We start from the raw sequence: 23433 nt of genomic DNA on the forward strand, positions 1-23433 counted from the left end.
GTGTTCTTTTGACTGCAGCGTAATCAGATATGTGATTATATTTTACATCTTTTGCCATTTACATTTTCACAAACGTCTTCAACTCTCCCCAATTAGCTGGTTGCTTGCATCATCCTCCCTCTAGTACAGGGATCTCAAACTCAAATCACCACGAGGGCCACCTGGAGACTAGTACATTGGCCCGAGGGCCACATTACTGACACTTTTTTTCATATAAAGGTACAAAAGACCCCCCAGTCCACCCCTTCTAAGAGGCCCCACCCCTGCCACACCTCTTCCTGTGCCTTCCTCGCCCCTATTCCAAACCCTTCCCCAAAGTCCCCACCAAAACTTTGCCCCCTCACTGCCCCTATTCCAACCCCTTCCCCAAATCTCTGTCTCTTCTCTGTCTCCTCTCCTGAGCGTGCAGATCCCTGCTCCTCCCCCGTCCCTCCTGGAAAGTGCTAAGCACCACCAAACAGCTGTTTGGTGGCGGGAAACGCTTGGAGGTAGGCAGAGGAGTGGGGACGCTGCGCGCTGGGGAGGAGGGGGGCCAGCGAGGGAGGGGAGCTTGGTAGCCGCAGGCAATAACTCCGGGGGGCCATGGGGAACTTGGCAGGCAGAGCTTGGCAGGCCGCAGGAAATAACCCCGCGGGCTGTGGGTTTGAAACCCCTGCTCTAGTAGATTAAGATAAACCAGAAGCAAAGATATGCATTCACATCCAATAGCATACTTAGGGTTCTCTAATGGGCCAATTTCTCCTCACAATGTAGTTACAGATAAACAGCTTCAGTCAAACTTTCAAAACATGAGGCCTAATTCTCCATTGCCTATGTGTAACCCACACACCTCCTGGGTGTGGTGCTCTGTCCCATGTAGTGGCACCAAGACCACTTAGAGATTAGTGAGTTTTGTCTAAACCCTTAGCTTAGAGCCACATGGCTTTTAGCTCATGTACGAAGCAACAGAGGGCTCAGGTTCGATTCTGCTGCCAACGACAGGGGTCTGTCAATGTTACATATGCACCTTGTGCTGTCATTTATATTTGTGCATAGTGGGTAAAAAAACGCAACACTGCCGTATCAGGTTTTGCACTTAAGTTGTACACATGTAATTAACTACACAAGGCGCAAAACTATAGAGAATTGGATCTAGGGCTTCCAAATATGTTTATTACTATGCGTATATAACCACTCAGGCTACAATTTTTGCACATTTACTTGTGTATAAAGTTACAGGATTTAGATGTGTACGATTCATCTGTTTCATCAAGTGCAATTTCAAATGGGATCAGAATGTGCAAATTCTATCATTTTGGTAACAGTGTGCACAAATTGCACAGTCAAGAGAATTTGCATGCATAAATTTGCACACACACAAGTGGCACTCAAGTTGTGGCTTTTTTGAAAACTTTGGACCTCTCTGTCTTGGTTTCAGTGGAGCTCTTCTCTGGTAAACGACACTGTATCTGAGACTGAGCAAATAATATCCAATGAATCTTAATCTGTCGAACTAGACAGTGTTTTTTGTGAGGGGGTTGTTTTGTTTTGGTTTTTTGTACTAAAACACTTTATTGTATAGCTTAGTCTTCTGCCCATGGCGGAAGCATAGTAATGTTTGAGATTTAATTAACTTCATGTGGCACCGTAGAAATGAGTAGCAAATCAATAATGAATGCCATTACAGTCACCTTATGCTGCTATAATTCTCTGTGTTTGGTTGCACTAATGAGGTCTTGTTTCTTTGAGAAGCACTTCAATAGCAACCAGAAGATTATTTTTTTTAATTGCTGATCTCATGTCTGTCACTGGGGATATGAAGTAACCTCAGCTGAGACTCTATTAGTGGGGGCCAATGGTTTAAGACCCAAGAGGAGGGATATAACCCATTTTGCTGGTGCTGTTGTACAGTGTTTCTCAGGCTGAGAAATTCTAAGTATTAAGCTTCATTTGATGTAGCTGTGGAAATCGGCAGCTACTTTGTCCTTGTACTTGGTAGTTAACCATTTGATCTCTGTTTGGTAATGATTATCCTGGAGAGTAATGGAAGTAAGTGAGTCTTTAGCAAACACTTTAGCGTTTGCTTTGAACATCTCCTCAGGGCTCTTTCTGCATGCCAAGAAAGAAAATGTATGTGACAACTCACTTTAGGGATTGTCAGGATCTCTCCCAGGAAGGACTTATCTATATGGAGACTCTGACATCAAAGCACTCCCCAGAACTGTTAGTGTGCAGTTGCAGGGTGAGCGGCAGGCTAGTGTTCTGTATGTTCATACCCGGACTTGCCACGCACGAAGCCTCCATGTACAAGTCACTAGTGAGAAAAAGTTAACTAAACTGAAGGGTGTAAAACAGGAGTTTTACAACACAACAACCTGGACTGTTGTTAACCTGGAGAGCTGAGCTAAAGCAGCAGAATCTCCTTGCATGTTCATCGGACCAGTGGAATTTACTGTGAAGAAATATAGGAAAAGGGCCTGAGTATCCCTTGTGCCAGTTCATATGGCTGCCTGGTGTAGAGTAGAGGCTGCCTCCCATTCATAACAGGGAGACACACCATTTTATGAAGCCCCTGGTCACTAATATCTGCTATAGGCTTCATAATAAGTAAAAAAACAGGGAGGATCAGAGGTAGAAAGTGGTTATAACAGAGCCGCAAGGCCACTACATCAGATCTCATGCCAGGATTACAGACCTGTACCATGCACTTTCAGGAAAGTATGCAAGCTCATTCCCTTCCATTAATTTGAATTATCACTTCCAATCGCCTTGTTTCCAGTGTAAATAGTTTCTAGTCTAAACAAATGCTCCTAGTTAGCACAGACAGACTCTGTGTGGCATGGAAAATTTCATGCTACACCGCATTGGCCAAGAAAATAACGCCCAGCGTTGCTGTAGTTGAAATAATACTGTGTGATAGGCAAAATGGACATGCTGTATGTCAGAGATAAATGAACATGAAAGGAGATGCAGCTTATGTTTTCCCAGCATGCTTTTCTTTCTCCTGACTGCCCTCTTTAGACTTCAGAGCCTGTCACATCTGCCAACTTCTGTAACTCACACCATGATAGGTACCAGACCTCACCCACTGCCTTTCATAGCACTGCTAATTCTTTGGGGGGGAGCACGGGCACAGTACCAAAGCCACCCTGAATTACAGGAAAAAGACAGTCATTCTGATAAAACGTATAGTGCTGTAACTCTTCATCTTCACTAATTTTTCTTTTTAAAACCAGGATTTCTAGGACAAAAACGAGTAAATATTGTATCTGTTTGCACTGAATTGTAAATTAAGATGTTTAAAAAAATACATAATCTACCTCACTGAATTCATTCCTCTTCCAGTATCCTTTAACAGTTGTTCTTGAAATAGCTTTACCTGCTACTCAAGGACTGTACATAGGTGTATGGCACTTTAATTTCTGTCAGGCTTGAACAAAAAGGAGCATATATTCTCCCCAGGGTGTATGTGCATAATACTCTGTAATGACTTTGTTGTTGCACCTATTAAGAAGGCAGCAATAGAGTTGTTTGTTAGAGCCTACAGGAGTAATGAGTTTCTCCTTGCAAGCTCTTGTCTTAACTCTCAAGGTGCTAGTTGGATTTTGGAGTGGATTATGTAGCTCACTGGAGTGGAGTCATTACATTGCAGTCCCATTACTGGGATAATCCATTCCCAACATACTGTTAATATCAGTGGGAATTTACATGTACGCACAAAGTCAACAATACACCTCACAACATGACCCTGACCTGCTATGTGTTTAAAAAAAAAGTGACCAACTCTTCTGTTATTGCATTGCAGCTCCAGAAACTGAAAAGATCACTCTCTTTCAAGACCAAAAGCTTACGGAGTAAAAGCGCAGACAACTTTTTCCAGAGGACTAACAGTGACGTGAAATTACAAGTTGATTTGCTGCCTGAGGTGAGCACCAACATCGGCCAGCTCCCCAACCCAGAGAGCCAGACCTCCACACCCATCAAACTCCAACAGCAGTCAGAAAACAACCAGGTTCATGTTTTCCAGGAGCACATCTTCAAAAAACCCACTTTCTGTGATGTCTGCAACCACATGATTGTTGGTAAGAATTATTTTATTTGCGTGTGAGAGAGAATATGCAGAGTGGCCTTCCCAGACCATACATAACCACAGAGATATTCTTGACAGTACTAGTCCAAAGCAACTTGGACTGTTGATCCACACCAACCAGCACATTGACGTGATCATGGGCTCCATGATCTCACACTTTAAGCTGTGTAGTTAACATAGGTTGCAGCTTGACCCAAATAACAGGTATCTCCCCGTGATGACATGTAGGTATCACAACTCAGAAGCTATGAAGCCAAATTTTGCCCTGTTGGGTTTTGATAAACATTGGTTCCTATTGGCTGTATTGCTAGAAAATATAGTAAATGTCATTCATTATAATAAATCAAATAGAATGAAAGTCCCACACTGTTTCACTGCATTCCAAAGTGTTAATTACTATTCTGATTCACCCTACAGAGATTATGTGTAAATTTGCCCAAGTGTGGAGGCCTGCCACACCAGCTTTGCAATAGTGCTGCAGAAGAAGAGGTAGAGAAAGGGTGCAGGCAGGATGGCGGCGCAGAGGCTGCATCCTCTACATGTCATGGAGGGTGGGGGTCCATGCCAGCCATCAATAGGCCAACAGGGAGGCTGTTACTTGAGAATGTTGGCTGACACACTCAGTGATGATTATCCTCTCACATACAATGACGTAAAGCAGGAGCAATTCCATTGAAATCAATGGAGTTATACCACTGTAAAAGTGAGTAAGTGAGAGGAGAACCGGGCCCATGTTATTCCTCAGGAAAAATTAGAGTGAGGCAGTGAATACTTTCATGAGGAAAAAGGGACACGCTTCCTTGGCTCAAGTATTAGACAGAAACCTTCAGCAGCGCATATTCTTCAGCCTGGTGGCAGATTTCAAAATGCCAGGTTTGATGTGAGAAAATGTTTGTTTCCTGAGCTGCACATTGGACCAGTGCAAACTAGTGTAGCTCCATGGAGTTCTGGGAAGCTGATGAGGATGTGGCCCCCTGTCTGTTGTGAGGTTCTCTGGCTCCCTTATCTGAAGATGCTAGTATGTTTGCTTTTTTAGTTTGCGGCATTGGTGGTGTCCTGTCTTAGCTAACTTTTCCAGTGTTTCTGGGGCCCGGGGACCTTCTGCAGAATTTTTAAATGGATAGTGGGCCAACAGAAGACTACATTGCCCAGGACTTCAGCTGTATTTAGCAATATTCCTATTGTGACGCTCTCCAAGGGTACTCAGGGTTGTCGGGCACCTCACCACTATCTACCCTTAGCATGAAGGAGTCTTGTCTGTGCTTGCTGTGGGTCAGTTTTCTGAAACCACCAACCTCTAGCAGCACAAGAACTGCCTTCCAGGCCTCTCTTTGTACTGGTAGCGATAGGCACACACCACCTCCCAAGTCCTCAGAGCATTACCTGCAGTGTCTAGCCCTTTCTTCAATGAACACCCACTGACTTACCTAGGCCTGCTGTTCCCAAAGGAACAGTGCACACCAGTTTGTAAGATTCAACTCAGGCTGTTCATTTTGCTTAACACCACAGCTCTGAGATGTATTTATGCTGAAAATAAGAATAAGTTTATCAAAGAACAGAGATTCCAATGATGGAGAGTAAGAATATCGGAAACAAATGGCTACATACAAAACAAAATCATGACATGCTTTCTAGAGACTGCAGTGAAATAACAGATTAGCCTTCTCTCTAAAGAAGCTTATCTCACCCAAAGTCTCCTCCAGCATTTTCAACCGAGCCTGGTTGTGACCCCTTTTTCAGAAAAGAAATTTGCTGTCCATTTACCACCTCGGTGAGGGATGCCCAGGCATCTCCTTTGTCTTCCTGCTCCCCCAAATATACTCAAGCAAACTTTTGATGTGCATCTCAAGATATGGTTCTCTCCAGCAGCTGTCTTTTTCTTACTCTTAGTTTCTTTCTGAAGTTCTTACAATTTTTCATTTGCATTCAGTTCAGACTGATGATGGGAGACCCACTTTGAATGAGGCAGTAACCAATTTACATTTAAACAGATGGATGAACATCACTGGACTGACAGACCCTGTTTTTCACCTTCACTGGTGACCAGTGCCTTGATACAGACTCAACAGATTTTCAGTGTATATGCGTAACTCCTTGCACAACATCCATACATGTATTTTGTGATGATATTGCTGAGCAGTGTGACACCGGCTTTCATCTGAGACCTCGCATGACATTTTTTTGGTGAACTAGACTGTACGTACTAGAATCAGGAGGTCCCTGTAAGCCTTCTGCACCTCCTTGCAGAAGAGGTGCTGGGGTCACACCTGTGCTAAAAAGGAAGCCTTTGAAATTAAAATGTATTTTAAATAAAGTTTAAATATAATGTGGGAGTTGAAGAAGTGCTGCTTGCTGATCTTGGGCATACAGGACTAAGTCCTACCTGGGCACAGTCATCAAGTACTATTATATATAAGGTTTATAGCCTTAAAAAATCTTGAGAGGAGGAGAATAGTTTCCTATTTGAGATCAGAGCCAGGAGGATGAGACAGAGTATTAACACCGTGGAATACTAGAGGCCCAGAGCAAAAGAAGTATGGCTGGTGTGGGTCTGACTGAGGACAACAGGTTATTTAAACCAAACAGGCTAATGTGGATTTGATGTCAAATATTAGTTTCAAAAATGTATACAACTGAGAATATAAGCTCAGACCAACTTTGCTTCCCACTGTTCACATTTTTAACTGTCTCTCGCTATTGCTGTGAATGATGTAGATTAGTAAGACTGCAAACCAATACAATTCCAAAATATTATTGCTCTTTTGCTATAGGTAGGTGGGGCCTCCTCCCTGCAGCAAACACAGCTCCTGCAAGTTCAGTTCTTATACACCCTTTGCCTTTGTTCAGCTTCCTCCATGATACAGTTTAAACAGGCAAGGCCTGAAGCAGGGCATACTACAAAACATTAGTTTGGCCCTACCTGCATCCTGAGCTGGCTCTCCCCAGGGCTTCCCCTTGAAGGGCTTCCCACCCCTCACTTTAGCCCTTTTGCTACAGAAAGAAACCTTTTATCCCTGCTGAGTTGAAGCTAATGTGACCTACTTTATCTGGCTGCCTGGATGAGTCAGGTGAATTGCTCAGACCTCTGCTATGCAGCTGTTGGTGCAAGGAAAAGGTGTTTTTGAGTTTATTTTACCACATGGTACTCTACAGTCTAGACACCCTGTAAAGTGACATATGGAGCTGCTTCTATTACAGCAGTCCTCTCCATCTCTTCTTCCCACAGCTATGTCTGATTTTATAGCATTGTATTACGGACTGCATGTGGGAACTGAATAGTAATATTTGATATAGCTCAATTACTCCAGGTAAGCTGTATAACTATGGGCATCCTACCAAGTGGGTATTCACCCACGAAAGCTCATGCTCCAATACGTCTGTTAATCTATAAGGTGCCACAGGACTCTTTGCTGCTTTTACAGATCCAGACTAACATGGCTACCCCTCTGATACTATGAGCCATAGGGTTGTTGAAACAAAACAGGCACTTTTCCAGGAAATCTCATCATATTTCCTGCTTCCAAATGAAAAAGCTTGTGCCAACCCAATTCTGCCCTGGTCAGTTGTGATTCTGAATTTTCATTGTAATAACGTAACACCTTTCATTCTTTCCATTCATATTTTCCATCAGCTGTGATATTTCAGGGTAATGAGTGTATGGCTCAAAATTCTTTATTGATTGGAGTGAAGGGAAACGCTGAAATATGTTTTGAAGTCTTGTAAAGGTCACTGAGAGAAAGAGTCCAGGAAAATCTCCGCTTGGCTTCAGATGGTTTGATTTTTTTGTCATCCAGAAGGATTCCAGGCTCACTTAAGATGGAGCACTGATCTGTGAACTGAACAGCACGGTTGGGTATGGCGCTGAATGTTGAGCTCTGCACAGCATGATCTTCTATCCTGCCAGTATGTCAAAATCTTACTGTAGCTTAAGAGCTAACAAGAAACTTACAACGCAAACAGCAGGCTCTGTATGCTGCTCTTTTCACTGAAGACAAAATTAGAGTAATGGAACATGAAACAATATCATCCTACAGAAAATGTGCGCATCACATCCCTCTTTGTCATCCAGTACAATGAGCCCAATTCTGCCTTTCAGTGTCGGCTCCCTCATTGTCTCAGTTTGTTCCATTTACAGATGTAGAGTCGAGGGATAAAGGTCAAATACATATAACTGGTTTCAATATACAGAGTAGGATGGGTACAATGAAAAGCTACTCTAGTGCTTTTCATATCGTGAATCCCAAAATGCATTACAACCCATTCAAAAGCACTCACAAGGTAAAATTCCTGTGAAAATGACCAGGACAACAGACAATAATGTGCTTTATGCTTGGGCTTGAAGATGGGAGGCCAAGTGTTGCTCTCAGTTTTTTTGGGTGCAATTCCTTTGTGCTAGAGTGGCAAAATGAGCATTTGGCACAGAGGCAGTTGTTGCCTGTCAGACCAAACAAGAGAGAGCCTTCCACATTCAGGGGAACACTACAGGATAAAGGGAGCTCCCATCTGAAGGCAGTTTCTTGCAGTAGTACTTTGGGTATGTCTACACTGCAGTAAAACACCCCCAGCTGACCCTGTCAGGTGACTTGGGCTTGCTGATCTTAGGCTGCAGAGCCATGAAGTTGCAGTGTAGATGTTTGAGCTCAGGCTGAAGCCTGCACTCTGGGACTCTCCCCCTTCATGGGCTCCCAGAGCCCAGGCTCCAGCCTGCACACAAATGTCTACACTGCCATTTTATAGCACTGTAGCCCGAGCCCAAGTCAGTTGACACTGGCCAGTCGTGAGTGTTTAATGGCAGTGTATATGAACCCTTAGAGACCAGTTGAATTTAAAAAAAGAGAGATAATTTCTCTCTCTGTCTAACGGCAGCAGTGGGGAAGGTTGAAAATCAAATATCTGTAGGTTTGAAGAGGTTTCCAGAGCACAGAAGACTTTTATGTGCATGTGTGTTTGAGTATATTTGATTTTACTGAATTGAGTTCCAATTTATCAGAAGCTATAGCTAAAGACTGAAATAAAAGAACAGGAGGAAAATAAGATGAATTCCAGGCCACATTAAGAACATAAGAACGGCCATATTGGGTCAGACCAAAGGTCCATCTAGCCCAGTATCCTGTCTTCCTCAGATTTGTCACCTAAAAAGGATGGCTCAGGATTGGGAATCTCTCTCACATCCTCAGCCATGAAGATCAATGCAAATAATTCATTTCATTTCTCCTCAATGGCTTTATTGTCCTTGAGTACTCCTTTAGCATCTGGATCGTCCAGTGGCCCCACTGGTTGTTTAGCATCCTACTTCTGATGTATTTTAAAAAAATGCTATTACTTTTTGAGTCTTTGGCTAACTGTTCTTCAAATTCTTTTTTGGCCTTCCTAATTATGTTTTTACATTTCATTTGCCAGAGTTTATGCTCCATTCTATTTTCCTCATTAAGATTTAACTTCCATTTTTTAAAGGATTCCTTTTTGCCTCTCACTGCTTCTTTTACTTTGTTTAGCTATGGTGACACTTTTTTGGGGTATATATTTAAGTTGAGCTTCTATTATGGTGTCTTTAAAAAGTGTCCATGCAGCTTGCAGGGATTTCATTGTAGTCACTGTACCTTTTAATTTCTATTTAACTAACCTCCTCCTTTTTGTTTAGTTCTCATTTCTGAAATTAAATGCTACAGTGTTGGACTGCTGTGGTGTTTTCCCTGCCACAGGGATGTTAAATTTAATTATATTATAGTCACTATTACCAAGGACCTGTTCTACACCCAACTTCAGATGCTTCTTCCCATTTTTTGTTTTCTTATGTAAGATTTCACTTGTTTTAGGCAGAATAGGATAACTCAGTTCAATATGAGGTGAAGGAAAAAGTCTATCAACATTTAATATCTACGCGCCAGCAAAGACAGGAACTGTAAATGTAATGTCACGTCAGAAAAAAGAATCTTAAAAAAGATAGGGTGATCAAAACCACATGTTTTCACTTTTCTCCCAATCTATAGTGTGTCATCACTCATCATTATAGTACTTTGCACTCAGCAGAAAACATTATGTCAGTACTTCACACTTAGAAGAAAACATTGTGTATTTAAAAAACCCTGCTCCATCTGTGGCCCTCTTCTAAACCTTTTACTCATTTATGGTTCATTTCCTGTAATGACTCAGATGGAAAAAAAAAGTCTTATTTTCCACACATTCCACACAGACTGGGTGTATTTAATACTTCCTGTCTAAGGCAAATATAAGTGGCATATCAAGAAATTAACCCAACTTGGTTTTAAAAATATCTGACATGAAAATAAATCTGTTTAGAAATGTATTTTCAGTGTTCCCAGTCAGTAAATAGCCATTTATTTAAAACAACCTTATAACAGTTAGTTATTTTCTTTAATTGAAAACACAGCAGTTGACTTTCACTACTCACTTTAACTCTGACCCATAACGACTACCCACCTTATGGTGATATGTATATTACAACTGCTATAAATTCACGAATAACTAACTTTCATTAAATCATTGAATATAAATTAAAGCAATAATACCTTCTGGATAGATGTCAGTTCACCCTGGCCTTCATAAATCCACTGTGAGGATTTAATGGGTATTCTGGGCTCAGCAGCCCATGTAATAGATAATTCAGAACTTGCAAAAATGGGAAGTGGACAAGGCAACTGACCTCTGACTGTCTAGATGCTGATCATCTGTGACGTATCCATTCACGAATGATCCTCTGACTGCAACAGTCCTAATCTTATGTAGATTTTACCACTCTGATACTCACCTTTGTCACCTGAGAGAGAGATTACTACAATATGCTCTCCTTGCAGAATTATTGTAACTTTCTCCAATCTGGAAAAAACACACTTTATTTTATTTTTCCTGTGGGAAAGTTTTAAAAAAGAGAAGAAAACTAGAGGGGGTTGGAAGAGGAGAGACAGAAAAAAATCACAAAGTTTTAATAAAATGCAATACAAAATTCATGCATTAGTAATCCTATTTATCCCTCCAATGATAAAACAGCACACACTGACAAGCCAAACTCAGATTCAGTGTAAGCAGTGTGACAAAGTTCCTCCTCTACCTTGGTGGGTCCTGTGCTTATTGGTGGATTTGCTCGCGTCACAGATTCACCCTGTGGGTCAGAAAACAGCACAGAGACCTTCCCCTCTGGTAGAAGCCACAATCCAGGTCAATTCCTCCTGTCTTTGATCAGGAGTTGGGAGGTTTGGGGGGAACCCGGGCCCGCCTTCTACTCTGGGTTCCAGCCCAGGGCCCTGTGGAATGCAGCTGTCTAGAGTGCCTCCTGGAACAGCTGCATGACAGTTACAACTCCCTGGGCTACTTCCCCATGGCCTCCTCCAAACACCTTCTTTGTCCTCACCACCAGACCTTCCTCTTGATGTCTGATAACGCTTGTACTTCTCAGTCCTCCAGCAGTATGTCTACTCACTCTCAGGGTCTTGCACACCTATTACTCCCAGTTCCTTGCACACACTTCCTCTCCTCTGGCTTCCAGCTCTCTCTGGCCTGACTGGAGTGAGCCCTTTTATAGCATCAGGGGGCCTTAATTAGAGTCAGGTGCTTAACAGCCTCACCTGACTCTTAGCAGGTTAATTGGAGTCAGGTGTTCTCATTAGCCAGGAGCAGCCCCTGCTCTGACCACTCAGGGAACAGAAAACTGCTTATCCAGTGGCCAGTATATCTGCCTTCTGCTACTCTGCTTTTCCCAACTGGCCTGGGTCTGTCACAGCAGGTATAACTCAATTGCACTGAGGTTAATGGAACTGTGGCCATTTACACCAAAGCTGAATGTGGCCTCCATTGCCAAGGCTTTGATATGAGGCCTTCAGTTGAAATGACATGGGTTTGGTTTTTTAGTAGGACAGGGGGATTTTTGCTACATATAGTATCTGTTCAGTTGTTTGGGTTGTTTTTTTTCTGTTTAAGTAATTGACCTGAAGGATCCATCACTGATGAGAAACTCCTAAGCTATATGCATTATCTGTAGTACCTTTGACTGCTTTTTCTGAAACTGAAATACTTTGTAACCAAAAGTGTGCACATGGAAAAATCAATCACAGGATTCATGTGCACTAGGGTTCATGCCTCAGAATTAGGATAAAGTACTGAGTTTTATCTCTGCTGAATTTAAGCTTCCTAATTGAAGGCCCGATGTGGCAAACTGTTTACGTGCCTGAGTAGTCTTTATTGACATGATCGTCCCCTAAAGCCAATGGCCAAGATTGTTCCCTTTTGAGGAGGAACCTGCAGGAGTGGATTCTGGTGGAGGAGATCTTTGTGGGGAAAGTTTACAGCAACAGGACTGAAACCTGGCAGGTCCATGAGAATCTGAATGAGACCAAGCCATCCACAGAGCAGCTCTGTGCCATCACATCAGGATTGAGCCCAGCCAGAAGTCCCAGCTGGCTCCTTTCCAGAGCCACTTTCTGGCTGCGATAGTTCATAAGGCTCCTGTAAGACTCAGTGCAAAGAATAATACTGCTTGTGACTGTGTTAACTTTTTCACTAGATCTTTCAGGATCAGAGGGAAGATGATGTGCATTGCCCTCCTTCTGTGCTCACTCCCAGTCTCTCTTCAGCCATGTCTGCACTAGCACTTATATCAGCAAAACTTTTGTTGCTTAGGGGTGTGGAAAAAACACTCCCCCTGAGTGACATAAGTTTTGCCAACATAAGTTCTTGTGTGCACAGTGCTATGTCTTTGGAAGAACATCCCAACATAGCTACCACCGCTCACTGAGCTGGTTTTATTACGTTGATGGGAGAGCTCGCTCCCATCAGCATAACACAGCTACGTGAGCAATCTTATATCAGTGCAGCTATATCGGTACATCTGTGCTGCTGTAAGCTTGTAAGTGTACACATGGCCTTCTTCCCAGTCTCCAACTATCCCCCGGCACAGACTCTGTTCTAGGGGAGTGGGAGGAATATTGTGACAGAAGTTGATAAACCCGTTTCTGTACAGAATGGGAGAGATCTACATATGATGGTTCTGCTCTGCGTGGGTGTAGGGGCATGATCAGGCCCAATGGATCTACTTGTGTGAGTAAGGGCTAGGAGGATTGAGCCTTATTCTTCTGTGCAAGAGGACAGAGTAATTCTCTTATCCCTTTAGGTGTATTTTCAAAAGCACCTGAGAGAATTAGGCGCTCACTCTGACACTGATGGGAGTTTGGCACTTTCTTCCTTGAGGTACTCTTAAAAATCCCAGCCTAATGTTTACTTTAGCTTCATCTAGTCTCTTCTGTGAAGAGCTCATGGGAAACAGATATTAAGCATTCATAAAAGGCAGCAGCAACACTTAGTGTAAAACCTTAACTTAAAAATACCTGTTAGCTTGAAATTAATATTGTAACAGGCTTTGATTTTTTGTTAAAATTGGCTATCGATAAGTACTTAACTCCTACCACTGATAATGTAAGACAGTTAAATGTAGCACTAGTTATACTGGAGTAGTCCATAGGCAACCAGCTGGGCCTTTTGTAATATAGCCATGAAAGAACAGTAATTGATTCCAGCTCCGTAGCTTTCTTTCCTGTTGGATTTAAGAGTGCCCAGTGATATCCAGCCATAAGTCTGTAAAGAAACAGAGGAATGTACAGCACCTCTGTGTGAAATTAATATTTCTCTTTGGTAGTAAGGATCTAAGCATACTTTAAAGTGAATATTGAAAAGCAAAAATTGGGTCTGTTTATCCTTGGGGAGGACTTGCTCCTCTGAGATGAGGTTAGAATTTTATCTTTAAATTGCCTAGAAAAGCTCTTGGAAGCCCGCTTCAAATTCTAATTTGTCCTTGCAAGGCATCAAGCATAGTTCACATTTCTTGCTTTATTATTTTTAACTGACTGTAAATTTTAGAAAATTAGTGTGTTTAATCTTCAGTTAGACACTTTCAAGCAGCTGGGTAAAGTTTGTTGCCTAGCAGATAGGAAGGTGGGCAAAACTTTCAAAAGTACGTTGTCAAGGCCCTTCGAACCCAGACGACTTGTGAAAACACCACTTCCGCTGAAACAATTCTCACTAAATGTGTTTGTGATGTCCCCATGATTGCTCAGTAGCGACATTGCTGCATCGAGCAATACAACAGAAGAATGTGGGGAGAACCTAGACTTCAAATGCACCACCGAACAGGGTTGGGGGTGGGGGGAGCCATTTTCAAAAGTACTGTTAAGTACTTTCCTGAGGCTAATGCTGCTGTCAAGCATGACTCTCTTCTAACTGACCTTTTTAGGAAGCACTTTATTTTTCTACCTCTAGACCTGTCTTTGTAGGCACCTATATATTTCAGTTATATAGATGACTGCAGTTGCCACTTGCTTGGTAAGTGTGATGTTGGGCAAAATCAATGGGAGGTTCACCTTAAGGACTGCAGGAACCATAAAGTAAGTCAATTAACGAAGCTGCTTTTTCAAGAAAGTAATATGATGCATATAGCCAGGATGTTAAAAGCGCCCCACACAGGAAGCTACAGTGTAGCTTGTGGTTATCATTATCGTTAAGACCAGCAGCATGGCTTAGAGATGTGATGACCCTGGTAGCCAACATACAGCATTGCATGATGTGACCCATTTCTACCCTTGGCCATACTTTCATATTACAAATGGAAGTGAATGCCAGCAGCTCTGTTTTGTGACCATTGTGTTTCTGACAACTGGTCCATACGGATCCCGTGTTGGATGAAGTTTAGGTGCCCCAGTATAAACAAATGATGAAGTCTTTGCCTTCTTTGACACAAGCCTATTTTATATTTGTGGGTGCAGAGGATATTATACACCTGCTGACACTCCAGCCTGACACTTGTGCGGACACACCAGATAGTTGATGCTTACCATTAGATTATAAATCTTTTTTCTTGCTAACAGCGACTCTGATTACAACTTGTCTATGGCTGGGAGGTTCCCTTATTATCTGCATGAGGTAACTTGGAGACAAAATATTTGGTCACTATCTGAAGAGCATACTCAAGGGGTACATCTACATTACAATTAAACACCCATGGCTGGCCTGTGCCAACTGACTTAAGCTCATGGGCTTGGGCTGTGGGGCTGTTCAATTGTAGTGTAGAGATTTGGGCTCAGGCTGGAGCCTGAACTTTAGGACCTTGTGAGGTGGGAGGGCCCCAGAGCCTGGGCTGCAGTCCAAGCCCAAACATCTACACTGCAATTAAACAGCCCCTTAGCCTGAGCCCCTCAAGCAAGCCCAAGTCAGCTGGCATGGGCCAACTGTGGGTGTCTAATTACACTATAGACATACCCTGTGTTTCTTATCTCAGCTCTAACCACAGTTCTGTCTCATGACGTTTTGTGCTATGACATTTTTCATTTCATTTCATTGAGACCAATTATTGTAAAAAGAACCATATAAATTTAAGTCTCTGTAAATGAATTTTATCTGGGAGAACTCAGATAAAGCTTCAGGTTTCACTGAGATCCTCTTTGAGGTGCCTTTGGTAGAGTTATGCTCATTTGGTCAAGGGAAAGTAACAAAGCAAGGGACATCTTTCCAGTGTAAGCAATACAAAACATTATTTGCAGAATTATTTGCCAGGAATTATTTGCAGAAAGTATTAATCAAAAAATTCTGAATAAGGAGTTAACCTACCTGTTTGCAGCCAATTCATGAAAAGAAAAGCAAAATTCATCAAGTAAATAATTCATTAGGAACCACGCTAGACTGCGATTTTTGACTTTTTTATGTGAAACTGTGCTGGGAGCAGAGCAGTGGCAGCTAGGATGACCAGATGTCCCGATTTTATAGGGACAGTCCTGATTTTTGGGTCTTTTTCTTGGATAGGTTCCTTTTACACCTCCTGTCCTGATTTTTCACTCTTGCTGTCTGGTCACCCTAGTGGCAGCTGTGTAGTGGATGCCAGAGCCATGCAGCTAGCACAGTGAAGGGTGGCTTGAAGGTCGTGGGTGGGGACATGTGGTGGAACACACCTTACTTCACTCTTTTTAAAAGGACTCGCTTGCACCCCCATTTAATCCTTGTTGCATGCCACGGAGTACATACTGGAGTAGTGGAGCTCTGACCAGGCCCATTAGTGTGGGGGATCAGGAAGAAAAAGGGCCCGGACATCATCTTCCCCCAGTAGCATCTATGAAGCAGTGTGCAAGACTCAACTTTAAAGCCACGACCAGTATTTCCATAATAGATATAACTGGCTCCCTTGTTGATAAACTCAGTAGCGAGGTTATGGACTGAATGTATGTGAAGATGCCAGCTGGTCCTTAGTTCCAGGCCAGGGTTGAGGCATATTCATTGGCCAGCACAGAATACAGAAAACTTCTGTATCTAAGGCTCTTGATGTGGCACCTTTCACCAGCACTAATGTGTCTCTCACACACACCAAGGACAATGACACATGGAAAGCTCAAAATAGATCCTGTGCTGCCCTAGATCTTTTAAGAATCATCAGATATTTGCATAAAGGAGAACACCTTGCATTCCTCTTTAAACATGCGCACAGAATAGATCCCTGGAGCTTGCCGGGAAGAGAGAGGGTATTGTTAGCAGCAGTTTAGGATGCAAGCTGTATACATGCTTACAGGTGAATACTGAGGTACTGCATGCTATGGGAAGTCTTAGAGTTACTGGCAGTGGTCAGCAGTCATCTTCTGGTTTGTTTCATGGTTTGTTCAGCATGAAAGTTCATATTTACCCTGTTCTGATCTAGCTGTAGCCATAGGTGATACTGGCAACCACTGAGGGTAACGCAGCTGTAAGGGCACCAGAAAAGAGGGCACGGGAAGGCTGCATCTGAAGGTGCAGCAGATTTGAGTCATCCTGTGAAAAACATTTGTTGTCTGGCTCTAAGAAGACTACACTATTTAGGGGTGCTTTGCATCCAACAGCGAGATCCTTCCTGCTCCTGCAGGCCCTTTTGCTTAACTCCCTTTGAAACACCATTGCAGCTAGCCCCCTGGGGCACCTTTGGGAAAGTAAGCACCAAATCCATTTATTGTCTAGGACTGGAAATTTTAAAGGAGCCTATGGGGATTAACTGAATTTGAGTGGGATTTGGGTACCTAGCTCCCTTTGTTTCTTTTGAAACATCCAGTCTTGAGCTTAAAAAGAACAGGAGTACTTGTGGGACCTTAAACTTGAGCTTGTTTGTGATATAGCGTTTGTTATCATTGGGGATGGATACAGCCCAAACTTCACCCCTTTCTATAAACCAAACCTGAATTTTTGTAAGATTCTGATTGGTTCAGATAAAACCCTTTGCTGATTTCCAAAAGCCAGCCCCTCAACAAGTCCCTTTCTGAAACATACACACATGTCCTCTTACATTTGAAGTTATGCTGTTGGGGACTAGCTCACCTGATCGGCTCCACTGGATCCTAAATACAAACCACGAGATTACAACTCTCCCAATTTCCTTCCCTGTCTATGGTACACTTAGACCTTGTCTAGGCTTGGGATTTAGCTGTCAGACCAGAAACTGGTGTATTTTCTCTCATGCAAACCCCAAGTGTAGAGAAGGGAAGCCAAAATTTGCACTGGTTCAACTTACTCCAGCTTAAATCTAGGGTAAACTCAACCAATGCAAATCATAGCTTTTGAAATCTACATCTGGAGTTTGCAGCAGGGCAGCTACTGAACACTGAATGAAGGCTATTCCCAAATATATACAAGGCCTTATTCATCTGGCTGAACTAATGACCAAAGCCTATGACATAAAATGAAATTTTTATTTACCATTCAGATTATCTTGCTCCAAAGATAGACCCCATGAAGGAAAAGTTCCTTTTACGTGCATTGCAGAGATGGAGTGAAATCCTGTATTGATCATGTGAAAGAGTTCTTTCCAGCAAATGAGAGGCTTTCTTCTTTTTAAAAAAATTCATGTCCTTTGCCGCTACTGTGTAGAATTGTTTTTAAGCTATCACTGCTGTGCTGAATAAATCATAAACCCAGGACCAAATTCTATTCAAGGGTTGTAATTGATGGCAGAGTTTACCTATTTCTGTGTCAAACACTTAATATGAGAGATGGTCAGAAATTTTCTAATGAAATGTTTTTCTGTTGGAAAACACTATTTCATCAAAATCAAAACTTTCTGCGGGAAGTATCAATTTCAATAAAATTTTGTTTAAAAAAAAATTGAAATGAAGCCTCTTGATAATGACTACTTCAAGTCAAATGATTTTTCATTTCAAAATGACTATTTGCTTCAAAATTTATTTCATATTATAAAAAAGTAGGGTGGTGGATTAATCACAATTAACTCACGCGATTAAAAAAATGAATTGTGATTAAAAATTAATCACAATCACAGTTTTAATTGCACTGTTAAACAATAGAATATCAATTGAAATTTATTAAATATTTTGGATGTTTTTCTACATTTTCAAATATAGTGATTTCAGTTACAACACTATATACAAAGTATACTTTATATTATTTTAATTACAAATATTTGCACTGTAAAAATGGCAAAGAAAAGAAATTGTATTTTTCAATTCACCTCATACAAGTACTGTAGTGCAATCTTTGTTGTGAAAGTGCACCTTACAAATGTAGATTTTTTTTGTTACATAACTGCACTCAAAAACAAAACAATGTAAAACTTTAGAGTCTACAAGTCCACTCAGTCCTATTTCTTGTTCAGCCAATTGCTAAGAAAAACATGTTTGTTTACATTTAAGGGAGATAATGCTTCCCACTTCTTGTTTACAATGACACTTCACAGTGAGAACAGGTGTTTGCATGGCACTTTTGTAAACAACATTGCAAAGTATTTATGTGCCAGATGCACTAAACATTTGTATGCTCCTTCATGCTTTGGCCACCATATGAGAGGACATGCTTCCACGCTGATGATGCTCATTAAAAAATAATGCATTAACTAAATTTGTGATACAATTCTCCCCCAAGGAGTTTAATGTCTCCTACTCTGTTTTACCTGCTTGCTGTCATATATTTCATGTTATAGCAGTTTCAGATGGTGACCTAGCACATGTTGCTTGTTTCAAGAACACTTTCACTGCAGGTTTGACAAAACGCAAAGAAGGTACCAATGTGAGATTTCTAAGGATAGATACAGCACTTGACCCAAGATTTAAGAATCTGAAGTGCCTTCCAAAATCTGAGAGGGATGAGGTGTGGATCATGCTCTCAGAAGTCTTAAAAGAGCAACACTCTGATGCAGAAACTAGAGAACCCAAACCATCAAAAAAGAAAATCAACCTTCTGCTGGTGATATCTGATTGACTCAGATGATGAAAATGAGTATGCGTTGGTCCGCACTGCTTTGGATGGTTATCAAATAGAACCCATTATCAGCAGGGATACATGTCCTCTCGAATGGTGGTTGAAGCACGAAGGGACATATGAATCTTTAGTGTGTCCGGCACATAAATATCTTGTGACGCCAGTTACAACAGTGCCATGCGAACACCTATTCTCATTTTCAGGTGACATTTTGAACAAGTAGTGTGCAGCATTATCTCCTGCAAAAGTAAACACTTGTTTGTCTGAGCACTTGGCTGAACAAGACGTAGGACTGAGTGGACTTGTAGGCTCTAAAGTTTTACATTGTTTTATTTTTGAATGCAGGGGGGTTTTGTACATAATTGTACATTTGGAAGTTCAATTTTCATGATGAAGAGATTGCGCTACTGTACTTATATTAGGTGAATTGGAAAGTGTTATTTCTTTTGTTTTTTACAGTGCAAATATTTGTAATCTAAAATAAGTATACAGCAAGCCCTGTACACTTTGTATTCTGTATTGTAAGTGAAATCAATATATTTGAAAATGTAGAAAATATCCAAAACTATTTAAATAAATGGTATCCTATTATTGTTTAACATCGCAATTAATTTTTTAATTGCTTGACAGCCCTAAAAAAAGTCAAAATCAAAATGAAACACTTCAAAATGTTTCAGCTGACCCCAAACAAATGTTTTGAAAATTTGAAATCGCTGAATTTCCTGTGAAATGGTTCCTGTAGAGTTCTACAAAATATGATCCTTGGGGTGATTCCCACTCAGGGCCAAATTATGCCCACCCACACACACCTGTGGCTTCAGCTCAAATCAATTAGAGCTGAATGTGCCTCCAGGAGCAGAATTTGGCTTCTGATTAGAAAATTGCATGTAGCCAGATTCTGAGAGCAGACTAAGTATTAGGCATGTGTGTGTAGTTATCCTCTGCTGCTGCCTCCTGCGCAGCTTCTGTGACATGGGGAGAAGATGGAGGGAGGAAGGGGTTGCAAAAGTAAGTCAGATATCTGTCTTTTCATTTGGCTGGCTCCATAATCAGCTCTGCTGCTTTATCTGCGTTGACAAAGTCCAGGTACACAACAGAGAAGTTGGTTTGACAAATTAGTGTTCTTGCCACAAGAGAAAATAGCCAAAGCTTTAAGAAGTTTGGCACAGCAGAAGCGCAGAGGGCAATCAGCTGTTTACATATCAAGGTGGGGGTTTTAAGTTAAATTGTCTTAATCCTTTGGCACACTGCATTCTCTTTCACTTCAGATTAATTGGTAATGGAGTGCCACAAGCAACAAAAATGTTAAACAGTTATTAGCAGAACAGAGGGGATGAAAAATCCTGTAGCTGTGATGAACTCAGAACAGATTGTTCTTCTATTTCCCAGCGTAGGGTTCCTTTCCCCCTTCTCTGCATAGCGAATGCACCACTCTACATTTTGCAGCCAGTGCTTTGGTCTGATAGTATTTTCTCACCTTCCAGGTTCCTAATCATGTGCTGTAGACCTCAGAGGATTGCAGAGTTAGTACATATAAGCATCTGAACTTTTGAGAAGCTTTTCTCATAAAACACTCAAAAGCCAGTTTTTTTTAAATCAGGTGTACGTTTTTTCACATTTGAAAAGACAAGTGCTAATAACTTGTGCCTATACAAAGAGAAGCCATTATCAGAAAATCTGATTTCCCAAATCAAAAATCTCTTTTTGATCTAGGAATTGAACTGTATATCTCATTTGATTGGACTTTCTTGCAAGTTTATCTGCCCAAACTAAGGCCAAACCCTTGGCCTGTACTGGTCCTTACTTCAGCCACTGGTCCAGGTTGCTGCTTCTCCTATTCTTTATTCTATTCTGGTCAGGTTCTTATACCACCCTCATCACCAGAGTATCTGAATACTTTCCAGAAGTAGCTGTCCCCTTTTCTGCCTTTTACCCTCCACGGGAAATCTTCGATAGGAAGATTTGTTTAAACATTTAATTATTTGTCTGCTGTAGTATGTACCGTCGTGACTGAAGTAAAGACACTGAAATCCATAGTTAGGCATCCAATGTTGCCTGATTTTCACGAGCAATTCAAGTGTTCAGACTCTGAAATCAGGCCACAGACTTAGGTTGTGTCCGTTTAGGAAACCCAGCTTGAAAATGTTGGCCTAAATCTGGCTTCTTCTGTAGTATCCTGTAGTGTTTTTAAAGATGTGTTTGGGTTGGTTATTTTATCTGAACCACTTTTTTTTGGTTAAAAATATTGTCTCATACCTATTGCTTCTTGCCATTTAGCAAGTTCCAGCAGAGGTGATAAATCTGAATATTAGTACTGTGCTTCTTTAGGCAATTTTTATCTGCCTTTCAGACAAAACAACCCTCTACAATGTTCTGTTGTATATGGCTTGCAAAGAGCTCACCTGACACCAGCAATCATTGTTTTGCAGAGGAGTGGTTGTTATTGAGACATCAATGCCAGTTTTTTTAAAATACAGTAAATTAGAGATGATTTATTGCATTTGTTTTTTGGCTTTAATAATACATTTTGCTGTTAATTTATTTATCATGTTGCTCTTGCATCGTAACCAACATTTAGATAATCATCAACAAGAGGTGATATTTTAAGAAATGCGGTGGTGGATAGTTCCTTTCAAGGACAGAAATAGTTAGCAAAGCTGCTGAATATTTGATAAGTGAATGCTGGGAGAACTGTGGCTTTATATGTTCACTGTGAGGCAATCAGCTCATCTTCATAACATTAAAAGATCTAGAGTGAAATTCGTCCTTGTACAGAAGGCCAGTGTGCCACTTAAGCCCTGTTTCAAGGATCGATTCATGACCTAATGTCTGAGTAATGGTGTTACTGATGTAGACATTACAGAGCTGAATTACAGATGGAACAAGTGTGTTTTCACCAATGCACATTGGTGAAAACAGAAAAATAAACGTACGAGTGACACTTTTAATGGTGAAGGTTTCTTTTCTGGACCAATCCCCGAAGAAAAACTTGCCTGTTTATTAAGTTTGTCCTAGCACAATATTTCTAAAGAAAGCTCTGTCACTGGGAAGTCACTTCTAATTTTATGCTCTGTTTTCCAGCCTGCCTGCATACAAAGGAACTCTTTTTTTTTTTTCTTCATTCTATTTCTACATGTTAAAAAAAGCCAACTGAAACTCTTAAGCTGCTCTGGATGCCTGGGAACTAAAGGTGACTCAAGCAGAAATGAATTTCCTGCCCTAAAACATTAAAGTCCTATCTTCTGCTGATTGATACATTGCTAATATATTATGCTCAGGGAGGTTTGTACACAGTTTGACACTATATTTCATGATTCATGGAAAAGTGTGATTTCAAGGCTATGCTGAAGTTCTCTATCCTTAACAACCAACAAAAATGTGTTTAAAAAAAAAAAAGTAAAGATGTAAACTTCACAACACATCAAAGTCAGACCAATACTGTCACTTTTTAAGGCAGATCACTATAAATAAATTCTTTGCCTCTTTTCATTACTCTGTCAGTTTTTAAATTATATGTAGAGGTTTTTAAATCCTCCATCCTACATATCTGCCCCTCACTTCTGGAACCCCTGTTCCAGTGAGTTCAGGCAGTAGCAGAACCTTTGACAGAGAGGGCTGTTTGTGATGTGCTATTTCCTTTCTTAACAAAGGAAATGGAAATTGACCCTTATGAACTATGCCAGACTATTTATCTACAGCACAGGGAGGAGCAATACAAGTTGACCCTTCACCTGCCCACCAATGTAGCTTGCTCCTAACACCAAGAGACTATCTCTGCGTGGTAGACGATATTTCATCAGCCCATTCAGTCCTGGCCCCCAGTGCTGAGGATGCCCCTGGGGTTGCCGCTTTTGCTCATAATTTTATGTGATGTGGATATCTGAGTGGGAACTATTCATTTTCCATGAGACACCCTGTGGCCATCACATCACAACTTTCATTTGCAACCAACTGAAGCAGGACTACAGGAACTCTCGACTTAGATGGGAAGGCTTGGAGTTTGATCTTCAGCTGGTGCAAATGGCTTCAGTAGGATTATGCCTATTTACTCCAGCTGGGGGGGGACAGGGTTTTGCCCAGTTGGCAAGTAGGGCAGTTCTAGCCCTTGCTGTAGCCAGTCTGGGATGGAGCAAGAAGCT

The 23433-nt window shown here is 41.4% G+C and overlaps 1 protein-coding gene across 1 annotated transcript in view; it reads left to right on the top strand.

Annotated features, from left to right (window-relative positions):
- STAC (SH3 and cysteine rich domain) overlaps positions 1-23433 on the top strand; it is a 103300-nt gene that overhangs the window by 23317 nt on the left and 56550 nt on the right. Inside the window, exon 2 of the mRNA XM_050938036.1 lies at positions 3785-4061. Coding sequence (XP_050793993.1) covers positions 3785-4061 — 277 coding nt within the window. The remainder of the gene's footprint in view (positions 1-3784; positions 4062-23433) is intronic.

The sequence above is a fragment of the Gopherus flavomarginatus genome, chromosome 2, assembly GCF_025201925.1.
Source record: "Gopherus flavomarginatus isolate rGopFla2 chromosome 2, rGopFla2.mat.asm, whole genome shotgun sequence".
Taxonomy (NCBI): Eukaryota; Metazoa; Chordata; order Testudines; family Testudinidae; genus Gopherus; species Gopherus flavomarginatus.